General features: G+C 46.7%; 2 protein-coding genes across 6 annotated transcripts in view; one reads left to right on the top strand and one right to left on the bottom strand.

Annotated features, from left to right (window-relative positions):
* Positions 1-16,933, top strand: part of LOC119449908 (zinc finger protein 143) — a 312,907-nt gene that overhangs the window by 154,982 nt on the left and 140,992 nt on the right. The window lies entirely within an intron of this gene.
* Positions 1-16,933, bottom strand: part of LOC119449901 (flavin-containing monooxygenase 5-like) — a 144,649-nt gene that overhangs the window by 26,486 nt on the left and 101,230 nt on the right. The window contains exons 1-5 of one of the 5 annotated variants that reach the window (XM_037713186.2): positions 12,189-12,332; positions 8,876-9,113; positions 6,454-6,871; positions 4,998-5,324; positions 2,432-2,632 (exon numbers count right to left, since the gene is read on the bottom strand). The exons of the other annotated variants lie outside the window; for them this stretch is intronic. Coding sequence (XP_037569114.1) covers positions 2,432-2,632; positions 4,998-5,324; positions 6,454-6,871; positions 8,876-9,087 — 1,158 coding nt within the window. The 5' untranslated portion in view covers positions 9,088-9,113; positions 12,189-12,332. Of the gene's footprint in view, positions 1-2,431; positions 2,633-4,997; positions 5,325-6,453; positions 6,872-8,875; positions 9,114-12,188; positions 12,333-16,933 lie in introns of those variants that run through there. 5 annotated transcript variants of the gene reach the window in all.

Below are 16,933 nucleotides of genomic sequence, written 5' to 3'. Positions count from 1 at the left end.
AAAGTTCACTGCTTGTATACACAAAATCTCGCAACAAGATATTTAAATATACCTATAAGTCACCAATAAATCTACGTATCTAAGCAAACGTCACTGAATATGATGCGTCAAACAAGACAAATAAACATGTTGCGCAGTCACGGATAGTAAACTTAACGCATAGAAAGACGATCCAGGAAAGAACAAAAATATGATCGCAGAAATCGTGATATGTACTTGGACCATCCTGCTCATATGGGTATATTAATATAGGAAGATGCCGAAATCAGTACGAAAATGTGTATTTTAACTGCCTGCACAGCGGCAACAATTATTCTGCACCCAAAATTAAAGAAGGGTATTGCTTCGTTTCCAAAAAGACGTAAAATCAGGTAGCTAAAAAGGAAAGAAAAGGACAAACGAAAGCTACACATGATGCGGCAAGTTGACCTACCCAATATCCGAGTGTGTTTGTTGGGAAACGCTGCGTGGGCCGGGCTTTCAATGAGCAAGGTCGGTCAAAATCGGCTAATAATGTCCTCGTAATTTTCGTGTTTGCATGATAATTTTAATCAGGATGCTATTACAATAAACGGCGAAAATTTCTGTGGTTTTAAAAGCTAATGAACAGTCATCCGTTTTCATAATTACGAGCTTATGGACCTGAAGGAAGAGAGCTTTTTAGTTGCATTGATTTTTGCGGCTTCGCTATCCAAAGTACAAACTTCACTCGGCGGAGAAGTTTAGCGAAGCGGTCAATGACTTCGCACACGTCGATGCCGACGTTTCTGTGGGCATATAGAAGCTCCAGCCTAACCATGCGTTCCTCAGACATTGTAGAGCGCAAGTAGTTTTTCAATAATCTCATGTTTGAAAATATTATCGCTGCGCTGGCAGTGGTCACTGGAAGGGCGACTACAATCTTCAGCAGTTTGTACACATTTACATAGAACCTGCAATCGCAATGAGAGAGGGCATCTATTCCGGCGCAAAAACCTAAAATACTCCTTCGATGTCGTTGGCATCCTTGTTTAGCTACTTTACACAAACAGTAAGCTGTTCGATTCCAGCAATATACGTCGTTTCGTCAGCAAGTGCGGAGAAGCAGCCTGCAGTGTTTACTTTTGTATCCATCCGCCGTGGTTGCTCATTGGCTATGGTGTTGGGCTGCTGAGCACGAGGTCGCGGGATCGAATCCCGGCCATGGCGGCCGCATTTCGATGGGGGCGAAATGCGAAAACACCGGTGTACTTAGATTTAGGTGCACGTTAAAGAACCCCAGGTGGTCCAAATTTCCGGAGTCCCCCACTACGGCGTGCCTCATAATCAGATCGTGGTTTTGGCGCGTAAAACCCCATTATTTAATTTTGAATTACTTTTGTATCTAGCCTTTTTGTGATAATTTCACCACCACAATTTTCTATAATTTGGTTTTGTACATCTGGACTTAAATACGAGGCATTACTGGGGCAACTTTCCAAATGGTTCTTCAGATATGTATCTCCCCAATCAGCCCGCATGCGAAGAAGCGCTCTGAAAATACCAGTATTTTCAGCGGGGGCTTTGCTTAAATCTATAGGACCACTGTCGCTATGGTCACGGAGAGCCAGACCTTGTCGCCCCCCAAAAAGAACTGTCTCAATAATAAGCCGTGAACTTTCTTCTGTTTTCTCTTATTTTACTTTGCCTGTCCTGATCCACCTGATCGGTCCCAGTGGGCGCGCTTCCTGAAAATGTTTGGAGAAAATTAACAACTACAAGCTGACAGTCACGGTGATATTTATCATTTTCGTGTGTGTGGAAGATTGTGAGCAGCGTGCTTCCATTTCTGGAACGGCTTGAACACGAGGGCGCTCCAGTGCGCGCATGTTGGCCCAAGTTTAAAGGAAAATTAAACCTATAAAGTTCCAGAATTTGGAAAATCTAAAGCCCGCCTTTGGAAATGTCAGCGCACCTTTCGAGTGAAGAGTTTATGAGAACTTTTTACCCATAACGTTTCGGAATTGAAATCCATGCGCTCCGTAGATTCCGCGACCGCTGCGAGGTGCCGCGACGCGCCCGCTCGCTATCGAAAAGCCCTTGAAACTTTGTGCTATGGGGCTCCTTGCGTTATGTGACTCCAGGTGCATGGGCTTTGCCACGAAATCCAGCCCGAGTTCGCAATGTTCGTTCCGAAATGTTTTTTCGAGCGTGAAAAAGACATTGTATAGTTAAACTCCAGAATGGTTCCCGGCGCCGGTGGTTGTTTTGGTCGGCGGTGCATGACAACACGAAAAAATTTCGGGGGGAGGGGGGGGGGGGGCTGAAACCCCATCAGCCCCCTCCCCTCTCTCCCCCCCTGGCTACGCTCGTCAGGTGCATGCTGCGCCAATTTGCCGGTTTGCGATGTTCCGGTCGTTAGGCGTCTTTATATATAGGCTATGACGTAACTGTCTGAGATGGCCGGACTCACCTGCAACTCAGATATGGGGAACATGGCACCGAGCGGCTGGACGAGCCCGATGATGGCCAGGCTCGGATGCCTCAACTGGGGCGGGAAGACGTACTTGTACAGCTGCACCTGGTTCTCCACCACGGACACCACGTCATTTGGCAAAAAAGGAAACTTTATCTGGTATCCCGTGGCCAGGATGACGTCGTCCAATAAGGTCACCTGAAGCAACCGTACGAGCATAGCCCTGAGATGATGTCATCTCAGGTAGAGTTTACTCTATAATCACGTTTCCAGAGGTTTATACACTGATTGATCGCCGTTACTTACACAAATGAAGATAAAGAATGCCAGGCCTTACCATATACAAACTCTTTTTATTAATTAAGAATACGTAATAATCATAAATTTGGGTGGCCCGGACAGATGGTACATGCTATCTAACCGTAGGCTCAAAGTTCTAACAAATGATATACTTTAATTTAGGCTGACACCTAAAACGTGGTCGAGTTTCATGCCATTCCGTGCCGCCGTTCTTCTGTGAGAGAAAAACATAAATACAGGTATACATTTTTAACGCGTGTATGAGTTCCTCGTCAATGTATAAAAGAAGAAATATTTCAGTATTTGTAAAATTGTATGCATTGCACTGACAAAACTGATTTTATTTACGTAGATGTATAGTGGTGCAGCCATTAGCGCAGTAAGAATAAGCTAGGGATTCTGCTCTATGAGTAGTGATATCTAGTAAAGAAAAGCACCGCAAAAGCACTCCGTACAGATGGTTAACCAGCGAAGCTGAGACGTGCGGCCCCGGTGTTTAGCAGTGGGTTAATCCCGACGCTGTATTGAATCGTTTCTCAATTATTGGTTACATGTTTGTGTTGCTAGTGGAACGCAAGCGCCAATGACGGGCGGATGCTGCTGACCACGACGCCGAGCTAATTAGCTCGTGATATCGAACGCATACGATAACGGCGAGCCGAGGAGGCGGCGTTGCAGGCAGAGCAGCGTCAACGTGGCAATGGCGGGAACGCGTTCGCCGCGGCCAACGACCGCTTTCGGTGGGAGTTTCTCGAGCGGCACTTTGGCTTCGGCTGCGACGAAACGTCCACATTGAAATCGCGAAGTGGAACGCAAGCGCCAATGGCGGGCGGATGCTGCTAACCACGACACCGAGCTAACTCGAGATATCGAACGCATGCGACAACAGCGAGCCGAGGAGGCGGCGTTGGGGCAGAGCAGGTACAACGCAGAGAACGACGTCACTACTGGCGCTGCCAATGGCGCGCGCGTTTGGGTGCGACGTAGAGAGCGACGTAACTGACGGCGCAGCCAATGGAGACGTTTATCGAGACATGTGGCTAACTGTTTTTCGTTTCGCCTAGCCATATATACAGCTTTCGCTGTAAAAATGATGGTTTCGTTTAGCATGTGCATTTGAATGTGCGAAGCATCTGCCGTCCAGCAGGCCCACGAAGCGGCCGCCAGGTATTCCCTGTCGGTCCCTACGTGGGAGACGCCCGCTACGCCCTAAGCGCGTCCTGCAGGGCCTAAATAAAGTTTTTCCAGTCCAGTCCAAGCATCTGCATGCGTCTGCCAGCTTGTTTTCAATAGCAGCCTTTTGCTTCAACTGTTGTGCGTGTTCGTTTAATGTGGTCCCTGATAGGTTCAAATTAAAAAAAAAAATTGGAGGACGCTTAAGGCTTCGCCTTTAAGAGTAGAACGCGATGCGGCTGTAGGTCTGGTAGAAATGCTGGAAAAGGGTTTTGTGTTTGAGTTTCCTCGTAGCAGAATTAGGTTTTCTCATACATTCAAATTACAATCCGACGACGAATCCGATGCCGAATGGTAAAGTCGCATTTTACCATTTTCCTGACGGAGTTCACTGTGAGAAATTCAATTTTTGGTCACCAAAACCTTGCACAACGTGGAGGGCCTGCGCGGTCGGGGTTGTGGATGATTTTCTTCACCACCCGCATCGCACGCCGACGCCGGTTGCCGACGCCGGATTTTCTGTGACACGGGGCCCTTAACGCTATCGCGTTAAAAAGGACCCTCGGTCTTTGCGAAAACATTCAAAAGGGTTGAATTCACCCCTACGAGTGTAAAAATATGTACGTGTGCACATACGTACTCTTGTTACATGCCTTTCTTTTTTACGTCACACACACTTACTGCGGTTATCGTCCAGCACATATTCACTTTGGTTTATATACAGGGAGCGTCGGCGTTTCGTTTCTTACAGATGGTTAACAGAAACGCGCTGTTCTCGAAAACCCGGGTTAAGAAACTCCGTACCTCCGTACTAAGACCGACTCGCCTGCTTCCCGGCAGTAGTCTCTGCTTTCGTTTGGTTTCCGTGTAGAAATGGCGCTTAACCACTAAGCCAGGTTGTGTACGAATCCGATGGAAGTAATAGAAAAGCCATCACTGTTTTCACGATGAGCCGAAGAGTGACGCGTATGGCTTGTGCTACTAATGTTACAAACCGCTGCGTTAGTTTTGAAGAAATAAGGGATAGAGAAATTTATCACGCTGCGATAGGCAACAGTTATGCCAATCTCTAAGTTGCACGACGACTCACCCTGTCGTCACCTTGGAAGAGCACACCGTCTTCGGTGAACTCGACGATGTCCCTCTTGACGCGAACCTTCCCGCTGATGATGAGGTTGGGCAGCGCGTCGTTGACGGTCGGGTGCTGCGCGTTGTAGCGGTGATTGGGCTTGAGTCCGTAAGCCTCGTGGTTGAAGAAGCTGTTCAAGATGTTCTCCACGTAGTCGTTGGCCAATGAGTTCGGCAAGGCGCGCATTAGGTAGGTCTTGAGTCGCGTTTTAAAGAAAATGTCGATGGGCACGCCGTTGGGGCCGACGCGCTGAGAAATCCAAGCTCCTCTCCTCGTGGACAGATACGTCTGCGAGGAATTCGTTCCTTAGTCAGCCGGGTGAGGCCTGGTACAATACCGCGTGTTAGATGGAGTAACAAGCGGCGTATAACATGTTTCGAACACATTTCAACAGGTTACAGCATTTGGAAGAGCCATGCATGTTTTCGTCGCGGCACCACGTTGACTGTTATTTTGCATACCAGGGTACATGCAAATGCACATGCCCGTGAATGTTATTTTTTCTTAGTCCTGTCTGTGTCTGTTTTAATCTCTGTGACATTGAGGCTCTGATGCCATCTTCGACTGGTCATTTCTAAGTGCTCCGGCAGCTTTTCGAAGGTCTCGTAAGACAGCAAATATAAGCTTTACTGTGAGCATAAGTGGGCCATATTAGCAATGAACAAAGTTCGATTAATGCTATTTGACCTGCTTAATACCGTTTAAAGCTGTCTTTCGCGAACTAAGTAACACTGCAAGAGCTCTCCGGAAAGAGCAGTCGAAAATTTCATGAGACTTCGGACTCAGCCAGCTGATGCACAGAGGCGTAGTCACACGCTTACGCAACGGTCCGTCAGGGGTGCTATTATGCAAAAGCATCAAATTGCGCCATATATTGTCAAATTCACCCTCTTGTCAGCTCTGACTGGCTCATTATAACCTATCTGACTGACTCAAAGCACCAACATGACGGAACTTGAAAACACGGAGGAATTTGACAGGAGCCAGAATTGGATTGGTATGATATAAGTGTTCCTTTCGGCTCGACTTCATTCAATTCTTATCAATCACCTATCATGGTTGGCCTGTCCTGGTGATAACGTGTGCGGATCGAAGACCGCTCGGACATCGCACGAAGCGTGAAAAGGAAGAGCATTGAACAAGAATCGTTGCATATTCGGGCCCTGGTGTGGTTCCTTAGCGAAATGGCTCCGCGCAGAAGTTCCGCGCAGTGAAATGGCTCCGCAAGCGCTTTGGGTCTGGCGTGACAACGTGACTGACCTACACTGACTCTTGAAACGTTCGACCTGATCCAGAAGCGTGGTCACAAGCTTCTGTGTGGTCACACACACTTCGGTGGCAATGATCTGTGCATGCGGTCTCGATATTAAGAAAATTACTTGACGCAGTCGCGATGAAGCGGTTACGTCATGCTTACCTCGAAGGCAACGTAACTGGCGTCAACGACGGCGTCGACCGCCGAGTTGCCGATGCCAACCACGGCTACCCGACGGTCCCGGAACGTGTCGGCGTTCTTCAGGCTGTGCGTGTGCAAGATCCGGCCGCGGAACTTCTCCTGCCCCTTGAAGTGCGGCACGTTCGGGTACACGTGGTGTCCAACGCATACGGCCACGGCGTCGTACGTCTCCATGTGGTTGGTGTTCGCTTTCAGATCCCTGACGAGCACGTCCCAGCGGCCGGACTTCTCGTAGTCGGTGGCTGGCGTCACCTGCACTACGTCATGTCTCGTCCTAACGTGCTTGGTCACGCTGAAGTGGTCGGCGTAGCTCCGGAAATAGCCCAGCATTTTGGTGTTGTGCATGTAGTTGGGGAGGTCTTTGGGTGGAGGATAGTCACTGTGGGCCAGGAAAGTCGCGCGAAGGAGGAGAATAAACGTTGATTGAAGGGCCATAAGATGGGTTTGGTCTTGAAGCTTAAGGTTGGTGGCCTCATTCCAGAGTGCTTTGAGCTCGAGCGGCATCAATAGCCCTTTCGACTAGCCTAAGCTGGTCGTCCGACCCGGAGCTCGCTAGGTCTCTCTCTGCCAAAGTTCGGTTGTGGAAAGGTGAAGGTTGAAGGGAGTAAGGGTAGGCTGATCACATCCGCCTGAGCATGATGGACTTCTCGCAAAAGCGGCAATGCGGAGAGCGCTAGTTAGGATAGAATATCACTGTAGTGGTGGCCTAGCGGTAGAGCTCACGCCTCGTATGCGGGAGGTACCGAGTTCAAATCCTGGAGCCGCCGGGAACCGAACGGTTTTTTCTAATGGGTAGAGGTGTTCCCTGGTCTGGTGCTCAGCTTTCGTGTGAGTGCCCATCCCGAAAGGGGTCCGAATAGAGATTTCACAAGTTGTCTCTGGGCACCTGCGCGGTCGGGGTGGTTGGGGATGATTTTCTCCGCCACCCGCATCGCACGCCGACGCCGGTTTCCGACGTCGGATTTTTTGCGACATGGGGCCCTTAACGCTGTTGCGTTAAAAACTAACCAACTCCTTCCCTACGGTTGGTCAAGCTTCGCGCGCACCCCGGTTCCCGGTAGGAAAGGGGTTTTAAATTTTTATTGAGCACCGACAGGCCAAACCCATGAGGTGCGTGCTGTGTTATACCTCAAACTACGCAAGCGAGACGCTTCCGACAGATGGCGACTCCGTAATTCCTCGCCCCCAATACCGGTAAGGACAGGGTTCCTTATTATTCTGTATTATTCCTTTAGAAGGGTATTGAGATGGGGGAGACATTGTGGGATTTCACTATTTGGGATTTCACAATTTGTGTATTTATTCTCACGACCTGAGCAATTGCATCACTATCTTCACAGGCTTTCATAAACCTCGGTAGACCGTGTGTCATTGATATTCCTATCTGATATTTTCACAAGTGAATGTTTCCGGCAATATACGCACGTTATACTGTCGATTCTAGCGACGTTGCTATTGTGATCTTGAGGATTGCGAGAAGCAAAGTTATTTACCCTTGGCACCGTTGATTCTGTAGTAAAAACGAGGGTCCATAAGCTGCATTTTCGCTTTATTAAGACCTTTCTCGTTACGGAATCAACTCCTTCATACAGGGCGATTCAGCTAATGAACCAAATTAGAACGGCACTAAGAAGAAGCACTAGAGTAACCTAGACTGCCATAACATTTCTTCGAAAAATATCGCAAGCAGAAAAGTATAATCCTTATTGCCGAATGATATGAAGGCCAAAGTACGCAGTTTTGTTTCTGCATTTCGCACTCTATACCGGGACGCTCACGACATTACGACGACCTCACCAGTTTTACAGTATTTTCACGTATTTGGGCCCTTTTTTTGGTGCTGGAACTGCGCACTAAAGTTGCCATCTTAAGAAAAAGCGCGGGTCCCTCGTATTTAAACTGTTTTCTTGCAACAGAGAAACCCCAAACAGTTCAGCGCCGACTTAGCAAAAGGTTCACGTTGCCTATATCTGAACGCGAGATCACCTGAATTTGTTACCACTATACGTTCAGCAGACATATCTCGAAAGACGCCGGATCAGATACGGATCACTACGAATCAGAGAACAAATACGGCCGGTAGCTGATGGTTAGTTAAGATTAACAAGGAAAAGGGAATATATAGAGCAAATAATCGGTGGTCGTTTAGAGTAGAAGAATGCATGAGAAGATATGGGAAACACAGTCCAGTACGGCAGAGAATTAGTCGGGGTTATGAAATGAGGAAATTTGTCAGCATATAGGATAGAACCGGTTGGCGCATAACAGGGTAACTGGAAACCGCTGAGAAGGGAGCCTTCGTCCGGCACTGGACATAAAGAAAACATGGCAATGTACTAACTCTATGAATAAAGGCTGATAATGACGATTGTGATGAAGATACCTGAATGCGCTCATTTCCTTGCTGGTGTTGATGACAGTGGTGCGCGTGACCGACGGCTGTCCTTCGACGTCATCGCTGTGGTACGACCAAAGACCTCCTATGTCTGTGGACCGCTCGTACAGCACCACGTCGAAGCCGTAGTCGAGCATCTGGCGGGCGCACGCCAGGCCGCTCGGCCCGGCGCCCACTACGCAGACTTCCTTCTTCGACATCGTGATTCCAAGATTACTGTTAGTGACTGAAAAAAAAATAATAAAGCCAGCGAAATAAAGGACAACGACACATAACGGTCCGTACCAGAGGGATAGAAAGAGAGAAAGTTAAGTTATGGAGTTTTACGTGCCAGAACCACAATCTGATTGGGAGGCACGTCGTAGTGGGGAACTCAGGAATAATTGACCACCCGGGGTTCCTTAACGTGCACCTAAATCACAATACACGGTGTTTTCGCATTTCGTCCCCATCTAAATGCCGCCGTCTTGACCGGGATTTGATCCTGCGACCTCGTGCTTAGCAGCTCAACACTGTAGCCACTAAGCAACCACGGCGGTTAGAAAAAAAGGCAGATGCAAAAGAGTGGAAAGCCTTGCCCCTAGATTGGGAGCTGGCTACTCCAATGCTTTATGCTACGGCAGCATAGTTACTATATCTGTGGAACGATAATTATAGGAGCCCATATAGTATCAATATCAACACAACACACAATGCACCACACGCAATGATCTGCACTTTACATATGCAGGTAGTTTGGGTCTTTATGTCTACATACACCTTGTGCACTATATATACAGGTTTCTCTGCTGTTCGTTAAAATAGCTTATGAAAATGCAGCGCACACACAAGAAAAGAGGACACAAGGCAAAGGTAACACACAAGCACTGACTCACAACTCAGGTTATTTTTAGAAGGACGTTATATATATATATATATATATATATATATTGCTACACGCGTGTGGTATTTGATGGTTTGAATGAGGCGCGCGGGCGCCATCACCCGAGAAAAGAAGAGGAAGAACGAGCTGGGCTCGCGCTGTGAATCTAACCGGTCAGCGCTGCAACCGCTGTTGTAAATACAACCTGTAAACATTTGCTCGCCTTACTGACTCGTCCTTCGCGTAACATTGTGGTGGAGGTGGAACGTTCCCCGTCTCGCCACGGAGCTCCGAAGCGGCCGCACCGTCGTCTTCTCAGCCATGGCTTCCGATGGAAGCCATGGCTCATAAAAACAAAATAGCACGCGAAATAACCGAGGCCTTTCATATATCAAAAAGCGTGCTGGTATATGTGTCAGTGAGCCATCTGTAGCACTAACTGACAAGGAAATTGGAATTTGCCATTTTGAGCGCCACCTGATTTTGTTAGCATACGTAGAAGCTCTGCGTATATTTTTATTTCTTACATATCGTTATTTTTAATCCGCATGCTCTTGCACATGCTCACTTTAGTCAGCCTTGGTATATATATATATATATATATATATATATATATATATATATATATATATATATATTGAGTGTGTGTGTAACTTCCGTCCACAAATAAACGGAGTTACGAGTCAGCGCTTGTGTGTTACCTTTGTCTTGTGTCTTCCTTTCTTTAGTGTGCGCCTGCAGTTTCATAATGAATAGCTACCAACTCCCCCAACGTTCAGAACTTTTACGTTAAAATAAAACATTATGAAAGGTCACGCGCTCATGGCAGCTTCAATGTAGTATAATGAACTGGAGCAGAATTTACAGCGCGTTTCCTTAATTCGCAAGTTCTCTTTGCCGTTGGCCACCTTCGCTAATGTTTCCAGCATCACGATTTGCAGACCCCCTGCTCTTACGGACGGTTTTAGCGTAGGGACTTTACTATGATATTGATCTTTGATAATATTTCTTGAGACATCTGCCTGAACTGTCATACGGGTCATTAATTAAAACTTCCATGAATTAGAGTATATGTTGGAGCTATATTGGGCTTAATAGTAATAAAAGGTTGAGGCTAATATTGTGTGACTCTATGCATAGCGAAGACCTTCTAGTCAATCATGCATTGTCAACGCACTACTGCGCAAGCTCAGAACAGAGAATTGGGCAAGTTCGTATGCGCTCATAAATTCACCAGCGTGAAGAGGACAAGTACCGCACTGCTCTTACTGTCAACTGAATTTTATTGCAATAAAAACAAACAATATATAAAATATTACAAACCTTCTTCATTCTATGAGAAAAAGAATGAACATAAAGGATTACGACAACTCTGTTGCGCGCGTAATCCCAGTCTTTAGGTTACGTTTCTAGCTCTCGAACTAATTTGTCTCACGTTAAAAAAGTAAAAAATTTCGAGTATCCTGCCTCCTTTAACCTGATCACGTGTTGCGGAAGGCGAGGACGAGTCTTGATTAGTGCAGCTCTAATGACAGATGTTTCAATACAATTCTTAATCAGTTTTGAATTACTATACCGAAAGTCAAAAGAAGCAATATTTTACTTTTTCCGTGAGTATCAGCCCAAGGGATTATCGATCCATGATAGAAATTTCTTGTCTTGTCGCATAGACACCGAAGCTACTGTTACCATAACTGCAGTGCCGCCTCTTCGTTATGACAAGGCTTTGTGTTCCCGACGTTATAAACCAACCGCAATGGACGGAACTGATATTCTGTTGTCTGCTTTGGACAAGACAGTTTGCAAATTGCTGACCAACCTTTCGTTTGTGACATAACCATGCTGTGTGAAAGTAGTCTGAGAAACTTGAAGAAGAGCATATTCGCGTTTGTCTTATTTTCACCTCGGTGCCACTAACTATAGACGTTACAGAAATAAATGCGTGTGTTAGAATTTAAGCTTTCTTCGTTGAAAAAATAATGAAACTGACATAAGTGGTACACTTTTTCAGTTCCTTTACAAATAACTTTGAGCAGTGTATACTTTATATGGTAGAGCGAAATAATACAAACTAACTCATCAGTGCTATCATAGAAATGCGAGCTCAGCTGCTGACAGATAAGTGTAATAAGATCAAAGCTGATATCATAGAGCGAACTAATAGAAACTAACTCACAAATGCTTCATTAGAGAAGGCAGTTGGGATACTTGGGGCTTATTACAAACTTCAGACACCATCAACCAGGGCAAAAAAAAAAAAAAAGACATCGGACGACTACGAGAAGCACCCAGGACAGAACGCTCTCGTCCGATGTCTTTTTTCGCTAATTAATGATGTCTCAGGTCAAAAACGCTATCGTACAATTGCAACCACAACATCCGAGAGAGAAGTGTATTAAAAGCAAAGCCGTATGTCAGTTGCGCGTACAGGTTACGTACCTTCACAGCTGTCGTCGGAGCGACACTTGCTTAACGATCAGTGTGGAGCAGCCTGCAACGCTCGCTATACGCGCAGCCACACACGCCAGGTATTTTCGGCCTTGACAATCGCTGTACCGGCGTATCTTTCCTCGTTCTCTACTATCTATATGCAGCGGCTTTTGTTTCTGGGAGAGCTGGTTTCTTGGCAACAACGCGTTTCAAGTGCAGTATTTACAAGTTGTTTCCACCATGGTTGTTTCCTGTTATAAATGATAAGGAATAAGAGAGAAAAGGCAAGTTTTTACTTGGCTAAACTAAGCTCAATGACGCATATAATAAATTCGGCTATAATCACCTAACATGCTATGTAAAATATTATCATTGTTTTGATAACTTTATCTCGTGTTGATGTGGGATTAAAACCGGTCAGTGGTTGAGGCATGTCCACTTGAGATTATTACCAGTATCGACGTAAGAAAAGCTTACGGGGTAAGCAAACTCCGGCATCGCAAACCGTTGACCCACGTATGGCTGTAAAGAGAGATAAGCTTTTACTGCCTCAGATACCCAAGTCCGTCTGGCTAGTATTAAAGATACGATCAACTCGTGGAGGTCCGCAGGTGTTGTTTCCCGATATAGTCATGTGCGAAGGCAAGAAACCGGGGGGCTCGCTTTTTAAAGACAATAGTCTTTCTTGGGCTACCTAAACGCGAAAAACTTTGTCTGTATGTCACTCGATTCAACCGCCCGGCCAAAGCCAAGCGAGCTACTAGCACTCACTGGTGGCACGGTCAACGTCATCATTATACAGCGCAAAGGAAACCTCAGGCCTATTTGAGGCAAAATATATGTACATAACCGTGATCCGCAACGTTCATTTAATTAAGAATACACATAGGACTGGTTTTTACGTTAGTAAATGAAAAATCAACGCGTTAGAAATGGTATCGAAGAGACGCTACGCGCTAAAAACAAGCTGACTGAAGCCGCGGCTTTGTAGCCGGCTTTAAGCCAACAGTAATAAAAGGTCCCAACAGATGGCGCGAGAGCAGGGCGAACGCGGGAAATTTGAATTGAATTCAGCAAAACCTCCATTGCATCCATCATGGGAGGAGTGAGAGGGGAGGGGAAGAGCGTGAGGGGTTGGAGGAGGGAGAAGAGAGGGTGTTACGTATCAGGGGCGGCAGAAGACTATCGTCTTTCGATGTCATTTGTAGTGAAGCAAGCAGATATACGCCCATTTTTTTTTAATTTAGCCTGGTTCCTTGTGCTCCCGGCGTATTCTTGCGTTCCTTCTGCACTGGGACATTGCACCACTGCACTATTGGACAACGGCAAGGTGAGAAATTTTGTTTCACTGTCTACGAGGCAATTAGGCTCAGGGCACGGGACCGAGACTTTTGACGCAGTTAGCGAAAACCAGCTCGCCGTGGGGCGTAGTGTAGTGTAGTGCACCCCAATAATCAAAATAAGCTCGAGTGATTAAGGAATGTAGGGAACAAACAAAACAAATGAAAAAGAGAGAAAAAAGGAAAGCAAGGAAGAAAATATAGTGGACAAATATAGTATCACTCAACTCCGGCATAGCCTGCTTACAATATAGCCTAGAGCGCTTAGAATCGGCGACATGCAATCGTCCAGTCACCATCCAGCGTTACCATAACAGTCTTCATCTGTACAGTCACTGGCATAAAAAGCAAAACACAGCAAATGATATAGCCCTGCAGGTACTACAAGTTCACATAAATATGCACAAAGCGAGATAGTAAACAATGTGACAATGTATCGTGTTTCAAAGGTGCTGCATAAATCTGCTATCTGTCAGAAAGTCACAAATAGCTGTGACAGCGTGTCTTTGCCTGCGCACGACTAGGGAACAAGGATCTTTCCTCAGATAAAGAATGCCTATCCAGCCGATTCAGATGGCTGCGCAGGGTCTCTCGCTGGCACTCGTATTGCGTACACTCGATGAGCAGATGTTCCACTGACGCATCTGCAGTGTTACAGTGGGTGTAAGTGGCGGATGGCCTCTTCCTTGATTCTATGCATCAAGTATGGTGTGTAGGCCACCTCCAGGCGTAGTCGGTGTATGAGTGTCTCAAAGATGCGATCTATGCGTCGGTATGTAGTGTGAAAGTTATTCCTATGCCAACTTCGTTGCATATTCATGTGCATTTGTTTTGTAATATCATCCTGTAAGTGCCAGACAGCGCCACTCGTAGCCACGGAGACGGATGTGGATCTCCCAATCAACTGCACACGTCACGCAGGCTCCCCACTATTCAGGCGGAAGTCGTGGGTTCGGCACCTAACTGTGGTGAAGTTAACTTTTCTTCCACTTTCATTTCCTTTTTTCTTTTCTTATTACAGTATAAAGTTTATGCGAACTTTAACCCTCATATATTGTTAATTATGCACTTCAATAAAAGAAGCAGCTTTCTTATTTTTCATTGGCTTAGTTGCCTGTTGGCTTCATAGGCTTGTTCCGTGTAAGCCATTGTCAGCTTTCTCCTTTCCCAAATAGGTCAGTAGGACAAGTTGCCGAGAGTACCGTATAGTACAGCATTAGTAGCTTGTCATAGTGAGAGAAGCACGTGAACTTCGTGCAGAGGTCGGATATGTGCAGAGGTCGGATATAGTTAAGCAGCTCAAGGAGACGGCGAGTGCCGAAGTGGCCGAGCAAATGCAAATGCGTTTCTTACCTTTGCCGTCAGTGTACGTTGCCGTGAAGAGGGACCACGTCGCGCCTTGCTTGGTCCGTCCACTTTTGTGGCAGCTGAATTCGCTGAATGCAAAGCATTGACAATGCTTATTAGAGTATTATTTTCCGAAGTTGAGGGGCGATAGTCTTGCATACGTTCCGTACATGTGCTTGCTTTGTGTACATGTCTTTGCTTTTGTTGTGTTTGGTTACCTTCATCGCTTAATTGTAACTCTTTCTGATTCTATTCTGTTCGGTAATGATACTGGATCTCCCGTAATTGAAATTAGATGTAAGCATGAAATGGCTACCGGCAAAGCATATTGGTGCCATGACGCTGGTCTGAAAGCTTACTGAGCCGAAATGAACCTGTTTTGAAGTGAACCTTGTTGCAAGACTTGTCTCGGCTAAACAACCATCCGCGGCGTGACCAAGCCGGATGCTGCCGGCCTGGTCACACAGCGTGGCGCCATCTGTTGAAAGAGGCGGCGCAAAACCCGCGACGGCAACCCTTTGTCAGCGCCAAAAGATGACAATCAATGCGTATGGGGAACTGTATCTGCCTTTTGAACGTCGCTATTGCAAATGGCAAATTAAGCTTCAGCGTACTAGAAGTTACAGCTTGAGTGATAATGTGAACAAACATTAGGAAGAAATCGGAAGCAATATTTTTTTTTACTTGTTTGAGCAGTAACTAGAGTATGTAATGCGGTCCTGTACAAAGGGTTGGGGGCCAGAGACCGCATTTTCTTAACTTTTGGGCGGTTGTGCGGATGATCTCGTTTTGTTCTCGCAACGATGCCCGGATAGTCTCATTCCGTGCTCGTCTTGAGTGACCGGATAATGGCTCTGGCTTTTGGCTCAAGGCCTCTTGAAGGTTGCCGACAACTGTAGCTAAAAGCATTTCATGCTTAAAAAATTGCCCCCACCTCCCCGAAGGGAATCGTGAGGAAATGCGTATGCATTTCTTGCGCCGAGAGTACACGGCGTAGTAATTTTAATGGCGTAAATTAATGACGAGACGAGGATTTGTACCGTAACCATTTATTTACACATTCATCAGCACCTGTTTGTGTTTTCATTGTACCTGACGGCCATAATCACAGCATTGTGGTCGCTAAAGTGTACAGTCAAAGGGTCTTTGAGAAGCATGCGCACGTCACAGTTTCGGGTAAAGGCGAGATCAATGCAACTTCCGTGAATGTAGTCGGACACTTGTCGGACTCGGCGGAGGCACACTGCATAGAGTACTTTGTCCGCATGTACTCCACCAACTACTCGCCGCTCTTCTTTCTCACGTCCACGTTAAAGTCACCAACCAAGACGACGGGGTCAGACACTTTGGAGCGCACACACACACTTTCCATAGCCGCGTCCAGTTGCGCGGCAACGGCGTCACGAGCGAGGTTGGGCGCGAGGTACACGGTCCAAGCTCGCAACGGCGGGAGCTCCGCCGAGCTACCGCGATGCGAGCGCCCTCACACGCCAGAGCGCGCTCCTCCTCTCCACTAACTCTCCTCTACTGCGCCCGCACCACGTGCTCCGGTTGCTAGGGGCGAGGATAAGCGCGCGCGCCCGCAGCTGTTGCTATGGGAGAGGGAGTGAGAGCGGAGAGATAACACCTGCCGGCGCGCGGACACCGACAGACGCCTGACATGCCCCGACTAAGAAATGCATTCGCATTTAAAACTTTTTATGTGCAGATACCAATATATCCTGCACAGAGGCTGTCAGCTAGATGTGAGTGCTCAAACATCTGCACAGAGCCTGAACGACACTCAGTCATTATTTCGGAGGAAGGTTCACTGGTCATCATGGCGGCAAAGGGGCACTGATAGCTGTGAACCTCACAGGGGTTTTTAATCCTGATGTCTTCTTCGTATAAAAAAAAACAGCTAAGCCCTTGCGATAAATTGCAATGTTGGCGCAATGGGCTGAAGGCAGGGAGATAAGACAAGGTCATGACCAAACAGATAATTGGGAAAACACCATCTGCATGTTGCAAAATACTCCCTCCCTCTCATTCTAATAATTCTTTAGTTAAACCCACAGGACACCTGTT

Source organism: Dermacentor silvarum, chromosome 4 (genome assembly GCF_013339745.2).
Source record: "Dermacentor silvarum isolate Dsil-2018 chromosome 4, BIME_Dsil_1.4, whole genome shotgun sequence".
NCBI lineage: Eukaryota > Metazoa > Arthropoda > Arachnida > Ixodida > Ixodidae > Dermacentor > Dermacentor silvarum.
This window is presented reverse-complemented; position numbering and strand designations above follow the sequence as displayed.